General features: G+C 42.7%; 1 protein-coding gene across 1 annotated transcript in view; it reads left to right on the top strand.

Annotated features, from left to right (window-relative positions):
• Positions 1–14339, top strand: part of swap70b (switching B cell complex subunit SWAP70b) — a 32219-nt gene that overhangs the window by 6164 nt on the left and 11716 nt on the right. Inside the window, exons 2-3 of the mRNA XM_023984977.2 lie at positions 6519–6659; positions 12408–12581. Coding sequence (XP_023840745.1) covers positions 6519–6659; positions 12408–12581 — 315 coding nt within the window. The remainder of the gene's footprint in view (positions 1–6518; positions 6660–12407; positions 12582–14339) is intronic.

A 14339-nucleotide genomic window follows, 5' to 3' on the forward strand; every position in this document is an offset into this window, starting at 1 on the left:
ACAACCTTCAATGTTGTCATAATTACGTAGAGTTCTGGCAAATTAGTTCGCAAAGAGCCAGGCGGCCCAAACTGTTGCATATACCCTGACTCTGCGTGCAATGAACGCAAGAGAAATGACACAATTTCACCTGGTTAATATTGCCTGCTAACCTGGATTTCTTTTAGCTAAATATGCAGGTTTAAAAATATATACTTGTGTATTGATTTTAAGAAAGGCATTGATGTTTATGGTTAAGTACACATTGGAGCAATGACAGTCATTGATTGATTGTTTTTTTATAAGAAGTTTAATGCTAGCTAGCAACTTACCTTAGCTTACTGCATTCGCTAACAGGCAGGCTCCTCGTGGAGTGCAATGTAATCAATGCAAGATTGATCCCCCGAGCTGACAAGGTTAAAAATCTGTCGTTCTGCCCTCGTTCCTAGGCCGTCATTGAAAATATGAATGTGTTCTTAACTGACTTGCCTAGTTAAATAAAGATTAAATAAAGGTGTAAAAAAATAAATAAAAAAAACGGAAAATCGGCGCCCAGAAATACCGATTTCCGATTGTTATGAAAACTTGAAATCGGCCCTGATTAATCGCCCATTCCGATTAATCGGTCGACCTCTAGTTTGTATAAAGGCCTACTGTAGCTCTGATTGGCTATAGCGCATCGGTCTGTGTAGACTCCGGTCCTGGACAAGACAGATGTTTTTATTCGGTTGTATTTACTGAAGTGTCTATTAATTGGCCAAATGCAAGGCTGCTTTCTCACTCTATATTACTATATAATTTTCACACTCCTTGGTATACGTAATTCCTAAACATTCTAAGAATTTATGAAAATGTAAAAATGAAATCTAAGTGGTCGCTGGTCAGAAAATGTAAAATAAGTGTAATTCTTCCTGGGGGTGTATGTAACCAGATTTTAATAAGATTTAATGTTGCTAAAATGCTTTTAGTTCCACTTTAAATGCAACAATGTTTCACACACAAGTTATTTTCAAAGAGATGGCTAACCACAAGCGCACTGCAATAAACACTGATGACAACYAGCGCCAGAGAGGGGGAACGYGAGTAGACGTGACAACTAACTTTACCTAGGTGCCCTGAACCAGCTRTCTAAAAACGATCTACTGGCTCTCTAGAAAGAAATTGTTTATTTACATTTTATTTAAACTTTATTTAACTATGCAAGTCATTTAAGAACAAGTTCTTATTTACAATGATAGAAGGCCTCCTGCGGGGTCAGGGGGTATGATTTAAAAAGGACAACACACATCACGACGAGACACCACAACACTACGTAAAGTGAGACCTAAGACAACAACATGACAACCAACATGGTAGCAACACAACATGGCYGCAGCACAATGTGGTAGCAGCACAAAACATGGTACAAACATGATTGGGCACATACAATAGCAAGAAGGTAGAGACAACAATACATCATGCGAAGTAGCCACAAGAGTGTCCATGATTGAGTCTTTGAATGAAGAGAGAACTGTCCGGTTTGAGTGTTGTTTTTGCAGCTCCTTCCAGTCGCTAGCTGCAGAAAACTGAAAAGAGGAGCGACCCAGGGATGTGTATGCTTTGGGGACCTTTAACAGAATGTGACTGGCAGAACAGGTGTTGTATGTGGAGGATGAGGGCTGCAGTATGTATTCCAGATAGGGGGGAGTGAGGCCTAATAGGGGTTTATAAATAAGCATCAACCAGTGGGTCTTGCGACGGGTATACAGAGATGACCAGTTTACAGATGAGTATAGAGTGCAGTGATGTGTCCTATAAGGAGCATTGGTGGCAAATCTCATGGCCGAATGGGAAAGAACATCTAGCCGCTCGAGAGCACCCTTAACTGCCGATCTAGAAATTACGTCTCCATAATCTAGCATGGTTAYGGTTGTCATCTGAATCAGGGTTAGTTTGGAAGCTGGGTTGAAGAGGACCGATTACAATAGAGGAAACCAAATCTAGATTTAATTTAGCGCTGCAGCTTTGAAATGTGCTGAGAGAAGGACAGTGTACGCGTCTAGACATACTCCCAAATACATGTATGAGGTGACTACATCAAGCACTAAACCCTCAGAGGTAGTAATCACACCTGTGAGTGTATTTTGAACATAAAGGTTTATGCTTTTCGACCCGTCTCCAAAATTAATGGAATTGGTTCAGAGTAGAAGGTTGGCCGATTAATCGGAATGGCCGATTTTATTAGGGCCGATTTTTCAAGTTTTTCATAACAATCGGAAATCGTATTCTTTGGACACTGATTTGCTTTTTTTTTCTGCCGCCTTTTATTTAACTAGGCAAGTCAGTTAAAGAACACATTCTTATTTTCAATGACGGCCAAGGAACGGTGGTTAACTGCCTTGTTCAGGGGCAGAACGACAGATTTTTACTTGTCAGCTCGGGATTCAATCTTGCAACCTTACAGTTAACTAGTCAACGCTCTAACACCTGCCTTCATTGCACTCCATGAGGAGCCTTGCCTGTTACGCAAATGCAGTAAGAAGCAAGGTAAGTTGCTAGCTAGCATTAAACTTATCTTAGAAAAACAATTCAATCAATCATAATCACTGGCGGAAAAAGGTCTGTCGTTGCTCCAACGTGTACCTAACATAAACATCAATGCTCTTTCTTAAAATCAATACCAGAAGTATATATTTTTTAAACCTGCATATTTAAGCTCAAAAGAAATCCAGGTAGCAGGCAATATTAACCAGGTGAAATTGTGTCACTTCTATTGCGTTTATTGTTACTCTGGCGTAGGGTATATGCGATATAATATAAAAGTTTTGTTTTCGAAATGATAGTTTCCCGGATTCGACGCATTATGAGTGATTTCTGTGTGTTTATTATGTTATAATTAAGTCTATGATTTGATATTTGATAGAGCAGTCTGACTGAGCGATGGTAGGCAGCAGCAGGCTCGTAAGCATTCATTCAAACAGCACTTTCGTGCGTTTTGCCAGCAGCTCTCACTGTGCTTCAAGCATTGCGCTGTTTTGACTTCAAGCCTATCACTACCGGATTAGGCTGGTGTAACCGATGTGAAATGGCTACTAGTTAGCGGGGTGCGCCGCTAATAGCGTTTAAAACGTCACTCGCTCTGAGACTTGGAGTAGTTGTTCCCCTTGCTCTGCATGGGTAACGCTTGCTTCGAGGGTGGCTGTTGTCGATGTGTTCCTCGTTTGAGCCCAGGTAGGAGCGAGGAGAGGACGTAAGCTATACTGTTACACTGGCAATACTAAAGTGCCTATAAGACTCCATAGTCAAGTATATGGAATACAAATGGTATAGAGAGAATAGTCCTATAATACTATATTAACTACAACCTAAAACTCTTTCCTTGGAATATTGAAGTCTCATGTTAAAGGAACCACCAGCTTTCATATGTTCTCGTGTTCTGAGCAAGGAACTTAAACGTTAGCTTTTTGCATGGCACATATTGCACTTTTACTTTCTTCTCAACACTTTGTTTTTGCATTATTTAACCAAATTGAACATGTTTCATTATTTATAGTCCTCGCGCCAATTTATTCAATATTTGAGGCTAAATTGATTTTTATTGATGTATTATATTAAGTTAAAATAAGTGTTCATTCAGTATTGTTGTAATTGTCATTATTACAAATACATTTWWAAAAAATCGGCCGATTAATCGGTWTTGTCTTTTTTTGGTCCTCCAATAATCGGTATCGGCGTTGAAAAATCATAATCGGTCGACCTCTAGTTCAGAGTGTGTTTTGATATTTTAACCTGCYTGTCGTGATCGCGTTTGGTGTGGTGGGACAAAATACATTTATGCACGATGGCGCACGCGTGCAGCCGGTTTGGGTTCCGTGTTAGAGGTATTTAGCAAACCAGGCCAAAGACCCCTCAGAGACACCAATACTCATTATCCGGCCCATTAGATTGGAATGGTCTACAGTATCAAAAGCTTTGGCCAAATCAATAAAAATAGCAGCCCAACATTGCTTAGAATCAAGGGAAATGGTTACATCATTTAGGACCTTTTAAGGTTGCAGTAAGAGAATACTATAGACATCAAGAAAGCCAAGTTTTTCCAACACTTTTGATAAACAGGGCAAAATAGAAATTGACCTATAACAGTTAGGGTCAGCTTGATCTCTGCCCTTTAAATAAAGGATGCACCGTGGCTGCCTTACGAGCAATGGGAACCTCCCCAGACAGGAGAGACAGTCTTGGCGATGATAGGGGCAGCAACCTTAGAAGAAATGGTCTGGCCTCCCGGGTGGCGCAGTGGTCTAAGGCTGTGCCACCAGAGACTCTGTGTTCGAGCCCAGGCTCTGTCGCAGCCGGCCGCGACCGGGAGGTCCATGGGGCGACGCACAATTGGCCCAGCATCGACTGGGTTAGGGAGGGTTTGGCCGGTAGGGATATCCTTGTCTCATCGCGCATTAGCGACTGGGGAGAAAAAGGGGGTAAAAATGTAATTTCAAAAAAAAGAAGGGGGTCAGATGTTTTTTGGGGGTCAGGTTTAGGAAGCTCCTTTAGCACCTCGGACTCAGTGACTGCCTGCAGGGAGAAACTTTGTAGCGGAGCAGGGGGAAAAGAGGGAGAAGCATCAGGGATAGTCGCATTAGAATGGTAGGAGATGAGGAAATGTTGGACGGGCAAGGAGGCATGGCTGAGTCAAATAGGAATCCTAACTTAATGAAGTGGTGATTAAAGAGCTCAGCCATTTGCTTCTTGTCAGTAACAACCACATCAACATTAAGGGACATGGGCAGCTGTGAGGGGGTGGGTTTATTCTCCATGTTTTTAACTGCTTTCTAGAACTTKTTGGTTAGACCCACATAGAGAGAACTGTTCCTTAAAGTAACTAACTTTGGCCTTCRGGATAGCRTGAGTGCACTTATTTCTCATTTGCCTGAACGAGAGCCAGTCAGCCTGATTAGGCATGTGCCGAGCCTTTCGCCGTCAAACAGTGATCGCTGTCATTACAGACAACACCAGACTGATACCTATCAGGATTATTTGTGAGGATAACATCAAGGAGAGTAGCCTTTTCTATGGGTTTGGAGTCATACCTTGTGGGATTGGTAATAATCTGAGAAAGATTCTGMGAGTCCCATTGCTTTTGGACTTGGTCAGGTGGTTTAAGCATGTCCCAGTTTAGGTCACCTAGCAGGACAAATTCAGACTTAGTGTAAGMGGCCAGGAGAGAGCTTAGGGCATTTAGGGTACAYGCCGGTGCTGATGGTGGACGATAACACCAAGGAAAAGTCAACAAAGAGCTATTTAAAAGTTTAATGCTTTAAACCAGCAAATCAAGTTGTTTGGGGACAGACTTTGTGGAGAGAACCGAGCACTGAATGTGTTCCTTGGTAAAGATTTCCACTCCACCACCTTTGGGGGTTCTGTCTTGCCAAAAAGGTTATTACCAGAAAGGTTAAAATCGGGTAAACAATACTTTCCTGTGGATATTTTCTCTCAAATTTGTATTTTTACAGGGACAGTGCACATCAATCAACGTTTCAGTAAATGTGCCGGTTTTAGCCAGCCGGCTAATTTTCAACCGCAGTCCCTGGGCAGGTTATTAAAAACAATTACAATACAGACAATCAGTGAGCACACGCAGAGCAACAGGACAAGCGAGACATAGCATGCAGACAGTACAAAAAGCAACAAGTTTGTGCTTAGCTTGTTGTTTATGGGTGGTTATAATGGCATGGTCTGAACTAGCTACAGATTGTTACACTGGATTTAACCAAATATTTTTGCTATCCATTACTGGGAGTTACAGGTTAGGTACTGTTTGGTGTAGCATAAAGAATATTCGACCAACCTTAACATGACGATACTATCTTCGTTCTCGATTCTGCCAAACATGTATTTTTTTTAAATGWCCGTGTCCAGATGCAGGTGTTATGTTTGACTTTAGAAAATGCTACGTAATTAAAGAGCCACTGAATACGCCGATTGGCACGTTTTGTTCTTCTGTTGCTAATTAGAAAAACGAGATTTCAGTCTTGGAGGGACATGGGCAGCTGTGAGGGGGTGGGTTTATTCTCCATGTTTTTAACTGCTTTCTAGAACTTCTGAGTTCTCTTCTGAGGTGTGTTTCCTGACAGATTCCACGTTTGTCTCATGCGGCACAAACATTAACCAATGTAGAAGTGGAAGCCTTTTTGACTTCCTCAAAATCCTCACAATTAATCTGACTCAAGACATTTGTAATTCATTTAGATGTTTTTGTCATCTAATTAAGGTGTTGTGTTTGGTACAGTATTTCTTGCTAATTGCCTATAATTTCCACCTTTTGTCTATTCCATTTGCACAACAGCATGTGACATTTATTGTCAATCAGTGTTGCTTCCTAAGTGGACAGTTTGATTTCACAGAAGTGTGATTGACTTGGAGTTACATTGTGTTGTTCAAGTGTTCCCTTTAATTTTTTGAGCAGTGTATATGGTACCAGTATACCCCCCCCCCCCCCCCCAACAAAACAATGACAAAATGAATTTAAAAAATAATAATATTATAATAATTTTCCCCCGTTGCAGGTGCTCTCTCATAACTTGTGCACTGTGATGAGGATCCCCCATGACCCGGTGGCCCTTGAGGAGCACTTCAAAGATGACGACGAAGGCCCCGTCTCTACACAGGGCTATATGCCCTACTTGAACAAGTTCATTTTGGACAAGGTGAGCCCCACATATAGTAGTTTTATTAGGATCCTCATTACCGATTGCACATGCAGCAGCTACTCCTCCTGGGGTCTACATAAAACATACAAATACATGACAAAGTAAAGAACAGTTTTAAACAAGAACAACAAGATATTACATTCAAATATACTGAACAAATATAAATGCCACATGCAACAATTTCTAAGAGTTACAGTTCATATAAGGAATTCAGTGAATTGAAATACATTAATTAGGCCCTAATCTATGGATTTCACATGACTGGTCAAGGGCACAGCCATGGGTGGGTCTGGGTGGGCATAGGCCCACCCACTTGCGAGCCAGGCCCAGCAACTGGGGAGCCAGGCCCAGCCAATCAGAATGAGTTTTTCCCCAAAAATGGCTTTATTACAGACATAAATACTCCTCAGCACCGCCTTGGACGATCCTGCGGGTGAATAAACTGGATGTGGAYGGCCTGGGCTGGCAGTCAGCATGCCAATTGCACGTTCCCTCAACTTGAGACATCTGTGGCATTGTGTTGTGTGAAAAAATCACATATTTTAGTGGCCTCTTATTGTCCCCAGCAAAAGGTGCACCTGTGTAATGATCATGCTGTTTAATCAGCTTCACTGGCAAAGGAGAAATGCTCATTAACAGGGATGTAAACATATTTGTGCAGAATATTTGAGCAAAATAAGCTTTTTGTGCGGATGGGAATTTTCTGTGATCTTTTATTTTAGCTCATGAAACACCTTTACATTTTTGTGTTTATTTTTGTATTTGTTTTTAAAGCTGAACTAAGATTTTTGCCTGAGTAACCTCTTGATTAGATATGTATTCAACCCCCTGAGTCCAATACATGTTAGAATCACCTTTGGCAGCGACTACAGATAAGTCTCTCTGGGAAAGGTTCTAACAGCTTTCCACACCTGGATTTGCCCATTTATTCTTTTCAGAATTCTTCAAGCTCTGTCAAATTAGTTGTTGATCATTGTTAGACATCCATTTTCAAGTCTTGACATAGATTTTGAAGCAGATTTAAGTCAAAGCTAACTCTGCCACTCAGGAACATTCATTGTCTTCTTAGTAAGCAACTCCAGTGTAGATTTGGCCTTGGGTTTTAGGTTATTGTTCTGCTGAAAGGTGAATTCATCTCCCGGTATCTGGTGGAAAGCAGTTACATTTTTTATCCTGGAAAAACACCCTAGTCCTTAACAATTACAAGCATTTCCATAACATGATTCAGCCACCACTAATCTGGACGCTTATAAAAAGTCCCGCTATGCCCTCAGACGAACCGTCAAACAGGCAAAGGGTCAATACAGGACTAAGATTGAATCCTACTACACTGGCTTTGATGCTCGTTGGATGTGGCAGGGCTTGAAAAATATTACGGACTATGAAGGGAAGCCCTGCCTCTAGCTGCCCAGTGATGCGAGCCTACCAGACGAGCTAAATTCCTTTAATGCTCGCTTCGAGGCAAGCAACACTGAAGCATGCATGAGAGCACCACCTGTTCCAGATGACTGTGTGATCATGTTCTCCGTAGTGGATGTGAGCAAGACTTTTAAACAGGTTAACATTCACAAAGTCGCGGGGCCAGAAGGATTACCAGGACGTGTACTCAAAGCATATGCGGAACATGGTGGTCTTCACTGACATTTTCAACCTCCCCCTGACCGAGTCTGTAATACCTACATGTTTCAAACAGACCACCATAGTTACCTGCCTAAAATAATTTAGGCAAGTAACCTGCCTAAATGATTTCCGCCCCGTAGCGCTCACGTCGGTAGCCATGAAGTGCTTTGAAAGGCTGGTCATGGCTCACATCAACACCATCATGCCGGAAACACTAGACCCACTCCAATTCGCATAATGCCCCAACAGATCCACAGATGACGCAATCTCTATTGCACTCCACACTGCCCTTTCCCACCTGGACAAAAGGAACACCTACGTGAGAATGCTGCTCATTGACAACACTTCTTATATTTCAGTTTTGTAATACAATTATTATTATTTCTTTTTCAAAAAACATGTTTTGTTTTGTCCTGATGGGGTATTGTGTGTAGCTTGAGAACCGCGTTGCAGTTCTTGACACAAACCGGTTTGCCTGTCGCCTACTACCATTAAATCTTTTGTCTCACCCATTCAGCCTTTTTATTTATTTTTTATTTAACCTTTATTTAACTAGGCAAGTCAGTTAAGAACAAATTCTTATTTTCAATGACGGCCTAGGAAGAGTGGGTTAACTGCCTTGTTCAGGGGCAGAACGACAGATTTGTACCTTGTCAGCTCGGGGATTCGAACTTGCAACCTTTCGGTTACTAGCCCAACACTCTAAACACTAGGCTTAAAAAAATCCTTATTTAACCTGTCTCCTCCCCTTCGTCTACACAGATTTTGAAGTGAATATAACAAGTGACATCAATAAGGGATCATAGGTTTCACCTGTTCAGTCTACAGTATGTCATGGAAAGAACTTATGTTAAAGTTTTGTGTATAGGCGTGATTGTGCATAGGGTCAGTGCAGATAGTCCGGTTAACCATTTATTTAAATATTTAACTTCTACCCCAAGCCATAAGCCTGCTGTCTTGGAGCCTGTTGGTTTGAGAACAGTCTATGGCTAGAGTGGCTGGAGTCTTGTGATTTTTTTGGGGGGGGGGCCTTCCTGACACCACCTGATATAGAGGTTCTGGATGGCAGGGAGCTCGGCCCCAGTGATGTACTGGGCTGTCCACACCACCCTCTGTAGCTCTGTGGTTGAGGGCGGTGCATTTTCCATACCAAGCGGTTATGCAGCCAGTCAAGATGCTCTCAATGGTGCAGCTGTAGAACTGTTTGAGGATCCGATGGCACATGTCAAATCTTTTCAGCCTCCTGAGTGGGAAGAGGCACTGTCATGCCCTCTTCACGAKTATGTGGGTGTGTGTGGACCATGTAAAGTGCATGCCAAGGAACTTGACACTCTTGACCCACTCCACTACAGCAATGTGCTCTCCTGTAGTACACAATCATCTCCTTGGTCTAACTGACGTTGCGAGAGAGGTTGTTGTCCTGGCACCACGCTGCTAAGTCTGTCCTCCTCCCTGTAGGCTGTCTCATCACCGTCAGTGATCAGGTCTATCACCGGCGTATCGTCAGCAATCTTGATGGTGTTGGAGTTGTGAGTGGCAACGCAGTRGTGGGTGAACAGGGAGTACAGGAGGGGACTAAGCGTGCACACACAACAATCTTACATAGTTATTTCCCCTCTTGTCCAGGTGGGAGAGGGCAGTGTGAAGTGCAATTGAGATTCCGTCATCTGTGGATCTGTCGGGGCTGTATGCGAATTGGAGTGGGTTCGGGGTGTCTTGGATGATGATGGTGTTGTGTGTCATGACCAGCCTTTCAAAGCCTTCATAATTACAGATGTGAGTGCTACAGGGCCATAGTCATTTAGGTAGGTCACCTTGGAGTTCTTGGGAACAGGGACAATGGTTGTCAGTTTGAAACATATTGGGATTACAGACTGGGACACGGAGAGAGTGGACATTTCAGTGAAGACACTTGCCAGCTGATCTGTGCATGCTTTGAGAATGCATCACTGGTATTCCGTTTGGCTTGACGGCTTTGCGAGTGTTAACCTGTTTTTATAAGTTTTACTCACATTCGCSACAGAGAGCAAGATCATGCAGTCATCCGGAACAACGGGCTTTCACGCAAGACTCAGTGTTCTATTCCTCGATGCGAGCATAAAAAGCATTTAKCTCGTTTGGTAGTTCTGCATCACTGGGCATCTCACGGCTGGGRCTCCCTTTGTAATCKTTTATCAACTGCAAGCCCTGCTACATACAATGAGCATCGTATCGACGTCGTATCTGATGTAGCGCTATATTCTCTTCTGTCACTTCCTCAAGTTCTCATTGCTCAAGTACTTAGAAAAGGTTTCAGGAACCGAGATATGACATAGACAAATGTCAAGAGCCCCCCCCCCCCACCCAAGTGGCTATGACCCTACCACACAGGGATACTCCACCCTAAAGGTCGTGTGTGTGTGTGAGACTCTTCCTCACTGACTCACTCCACTTGTCAGACAATGACAATGACTCAGCCGGAGAGACAATCAAGTCCATCGCTGACTGTTCCACAGAATTCCCCATTCTCCCATTTGGACCTCTGCAGTCGCTCACTTTGTGGAGCACATCATTCCTTCTAGCCGACTAACCCTGTAGAAACCTGGAATGCATTGTTCATTGGAAGCTCTGATGTCAAAAGGGGAATGAAAGAAAGCAAGGCTCCACAAACATCAGAGCATCAAAATAGTTCAAGGCTTGTATTCAACATTTTAAGGCTGCTATGGCAGAACTATTTCCCAATTTTTCATGTCTTGCTTCTGTATAATTCTGTATTTATAGTATGCTGACGACTTTTTTCACTGTATCATTCTGCTTTGTTTGCAAAGTTAGTATGATGATTCAAATTCAGTCCATTTATCAGTCATAGGCATAGCCTTTGCCTAGACCTCAACATATTTCAATCCAGCTTTCATGATCGAGTAATCCATTGGCGCTATCATATTTTTTATAGATGTACCTTTTTTTTGTCATTTAATTTCACAATTACATTTGTTCCCTCTCTCCTTTTTTCCTTTTGACTTCAGTATATAAACGGGCATCTCTGTGTGMTGTGATAATTTGACGATAGGATGTTTCAGCTTCCTGGAGGACCCAAGGACAGTGATAAGACTGTTTGTAAACCACTTAGGATGTTCCACTGCAGAGAATACTAATGAACACGTGTATCTGCAGTGGAGAGGCAGCGCTGGGTGCTGGAGGGGCCGTGACAAAGCCCCCCATTGTTGATGTGCAGAGAGTGGGAGAATGGCAGGGATTGAGGTAGAGGGAAAGGGAGCCACTGCCTCAGTCTGGACCGGCTAGTACGGAGCGAGAACGAGCCGAGCAATGACATGACATTGTGAGGACAAAGAGAGAGCTGCTAGTTCATACCAATCCAACTTTCACAACTTTTCTACTGCTCCTCCCTCTGCCTCTATCTGCTAACCTCACTGGTGTTACTGTGAAACTATCCAACAGATTCATCAACAATGATAGAAATGTATGAATGTATGCCATTATTGTGGATATATGTCCATCTATTCATTAAGGAGGATGTTTTAAACACTCCTAAAGATGTCCAGGCTCCTGATGATGATGAGACACATGCAGCTTGCATTTCGATAGTATCTCTGTTTGTTTATCTGCTGGTTATCTCTTGCTATTTTTAAATGGCTGCTCATCAATGTCAGGCCCATCTCTCTGTTGTGTTTTATCATGACTGCTCCGATGTATCAGTTGAGTGAGTCCTACATCTGTGTAAACGGCTCAGTGAGCTGAGGTTAATGCAAATGTCGTGTCAGGATGTCCTGTGTTAGAACAGTCTTCTATTCCAGTGCCACTGTGGGGGCTCCTAATCTACATGATTCTGCGGAAAGCTTGCCAATAGTTCTCATGGAAACACCAGTGTATGTTCATTCACTGCTGGGAGAAAACATTTCCCTTCTACAGCACTGATTGTACTGTTTTCAAGGGTTTTCCTCCCTTTCTGTTGTCGATTTCGAGATCCATTTTTGGACTTTTTAAATTAATGATAGTGTGGCAAAAAGATAACATTGAAGATGTCCTGAGTACAGGACCAGCTTATTGTCTAATTTGTGMTTTTCCTCATATGAAAAATGCCTGTCTCCAGCCAAGTGACATAAGAGAAATGTTTCCTGATTTCAGGTCCAGGACAACTTTAATCGGCAGGATTTTAACAGAATGTGCTGGACCCTGTGTGCCCGGAAGAACCTCAACAGAACACACCTCCTCATCTCGGATGAKGACGCCTTCAAGATCTGGTGCATCTTCAACTTCCTGTCCGAAGACAAATACCCACTGGCCATAGCCACTGAGGAGGTAAGATTAGACAGGGGTCGTGTTCATTAGGCACCCAACGGAAGGAAAAGGACAAACGGCCAGGCACTGTCCAATAAACGCTKATTTCTGTTTTCTTTTGCAAAATGTTTTAAAACATTTTCGGCGCGTGTCCTAATGAACATGACCAGGGCTCTGATGCTGGCACATTTAGCCCCAACACAAACTTCACTTTGTGCAACATTTGGGTTGATCATTACCAGCTAAATCAGTCATCGGTTGTAAAGCTAATTAGTCAAGCTCACGATACAARGTTATTTTCGTGCTCCGTAGTGCACATCAATGAAACCTCTACCTCTGTCACAGTGGACTACAGAAGAAGGGAGTGGGTTATGGGTAAAGAATTATTGTTCTGATCCACTGTTGCGTTTTACATACAGTTTTGGAGAAACACCCTCGCCACTCCCAATCCGCTCTCACAGAAAAGGAAGTTAGCAACTTCCTGTTTTTTTATTTATTAATTTAATTTAACTAGGCAGGTCAGTTGAGAACAAATTATTATTTACAATGACGGCCTACCAAAAGTCCTGCTGCGGGGGCTGGGATAAGAAAAWATATATAAATTAATATAGGACAATACACACATCACGACAGGAGAGACACCATAACACTACACTACATAAAGACAGACCTAAGACAACAACACAGGGTGGCAACAACACATGACAACAGCATGGTAGCAACACAACATGGTACGAACACTATTGGGCACAGACGACGGCACAAAGGGCAAGAAGGTAGAGACGTGATTTAAGTCTTTGAATGAAGAGATTGAGAACTGTCCAGTTTGAGTGTTTGTTGCCGCTCGTTCGTCGCTAGCTGCAGCAAACTGAAAAGAGGAGTGACCCAGGGATGTATGTGCTTTGGGGACCTTTAACAAAATGTGACTGGCAGAACGGGTGTTGTATGTGGAGGATGAGGGCTGCAGTAGCTATCTCAGATAGGGGGGAGTGAGGCCTAATAGGGTTTTATAAATAAGCATCAACCAGTGGGTCTTGCGATGGGTATACAGAGATGACCAGTTTACAGATGAGTATAGAGTGCAGTGATGTGTCCTATAAGGAGCATTGGTGGCAAATCTGATGGCCGAATGGGAAAGAACATCTAGCCACTCGAGAGCACCCTTAACTGCCGATCTAGAAATTACGTCTCCATAATCTAGCATGGGTAGGATTGTCATCTGAATCAGGGTTAGTTTAGCAGCTGGGTTGAAGAGGACCGATTACAATAGAGGAAACCAAATCTAGATTTAACTTTAGCCTGCAGCTTTGATATGTGCTGAGAGAAGGACAGTGTACCGTCTAGCCATACTCCCAAGTACTTGTATGAGGTGACTACKTCAAGCACTAAACCCTCAGAGGTAGTAATCACACCTGTGGGAAGAGGGGCATTCTTCTTACCAAACCACATGACCTTTGTTTTGGAGGTGTTCAGAACAAGGCTAAAGGTAGAGAAAGCATGTCGGACACTAAGAAAGCTTTGTTGTAGAGCATTTAACACAAAATCCGGGGAGGGGCCAGCTGAGTATAAGACTGTATTATCTGCATATAAATGGATGAGAGAGCTTCCTACTGTCTGAGTTATGTTGTTGATGTAAATGGAGGAGAGCGTGGGGCTGCTCGACAATGCAACAACAATAAGAAATAAAAGATAAGAATACGAACATGAAGTAAATGGTTCAATAGAATAGTAAACATTGTAGCATAAGTATAACACAGGAAGGCACTTTATTTACACATG

This window comes from Salvelinus sp. IW2-2015, linkage group LG4q.1:29 (genome assembly GCF_002910315.2).
Source record: "Salvelinus sp. IW2-2015 linkage group LG4q.1:29, ASM291031v2, whole genome shotgun sequence".
NCBI lineage: Eukaryota > Metazoa > Chordata > Actinopteri > Salmoniformes > Salmonidae > Salvelinus > Salvelinus sp. IW2-2015.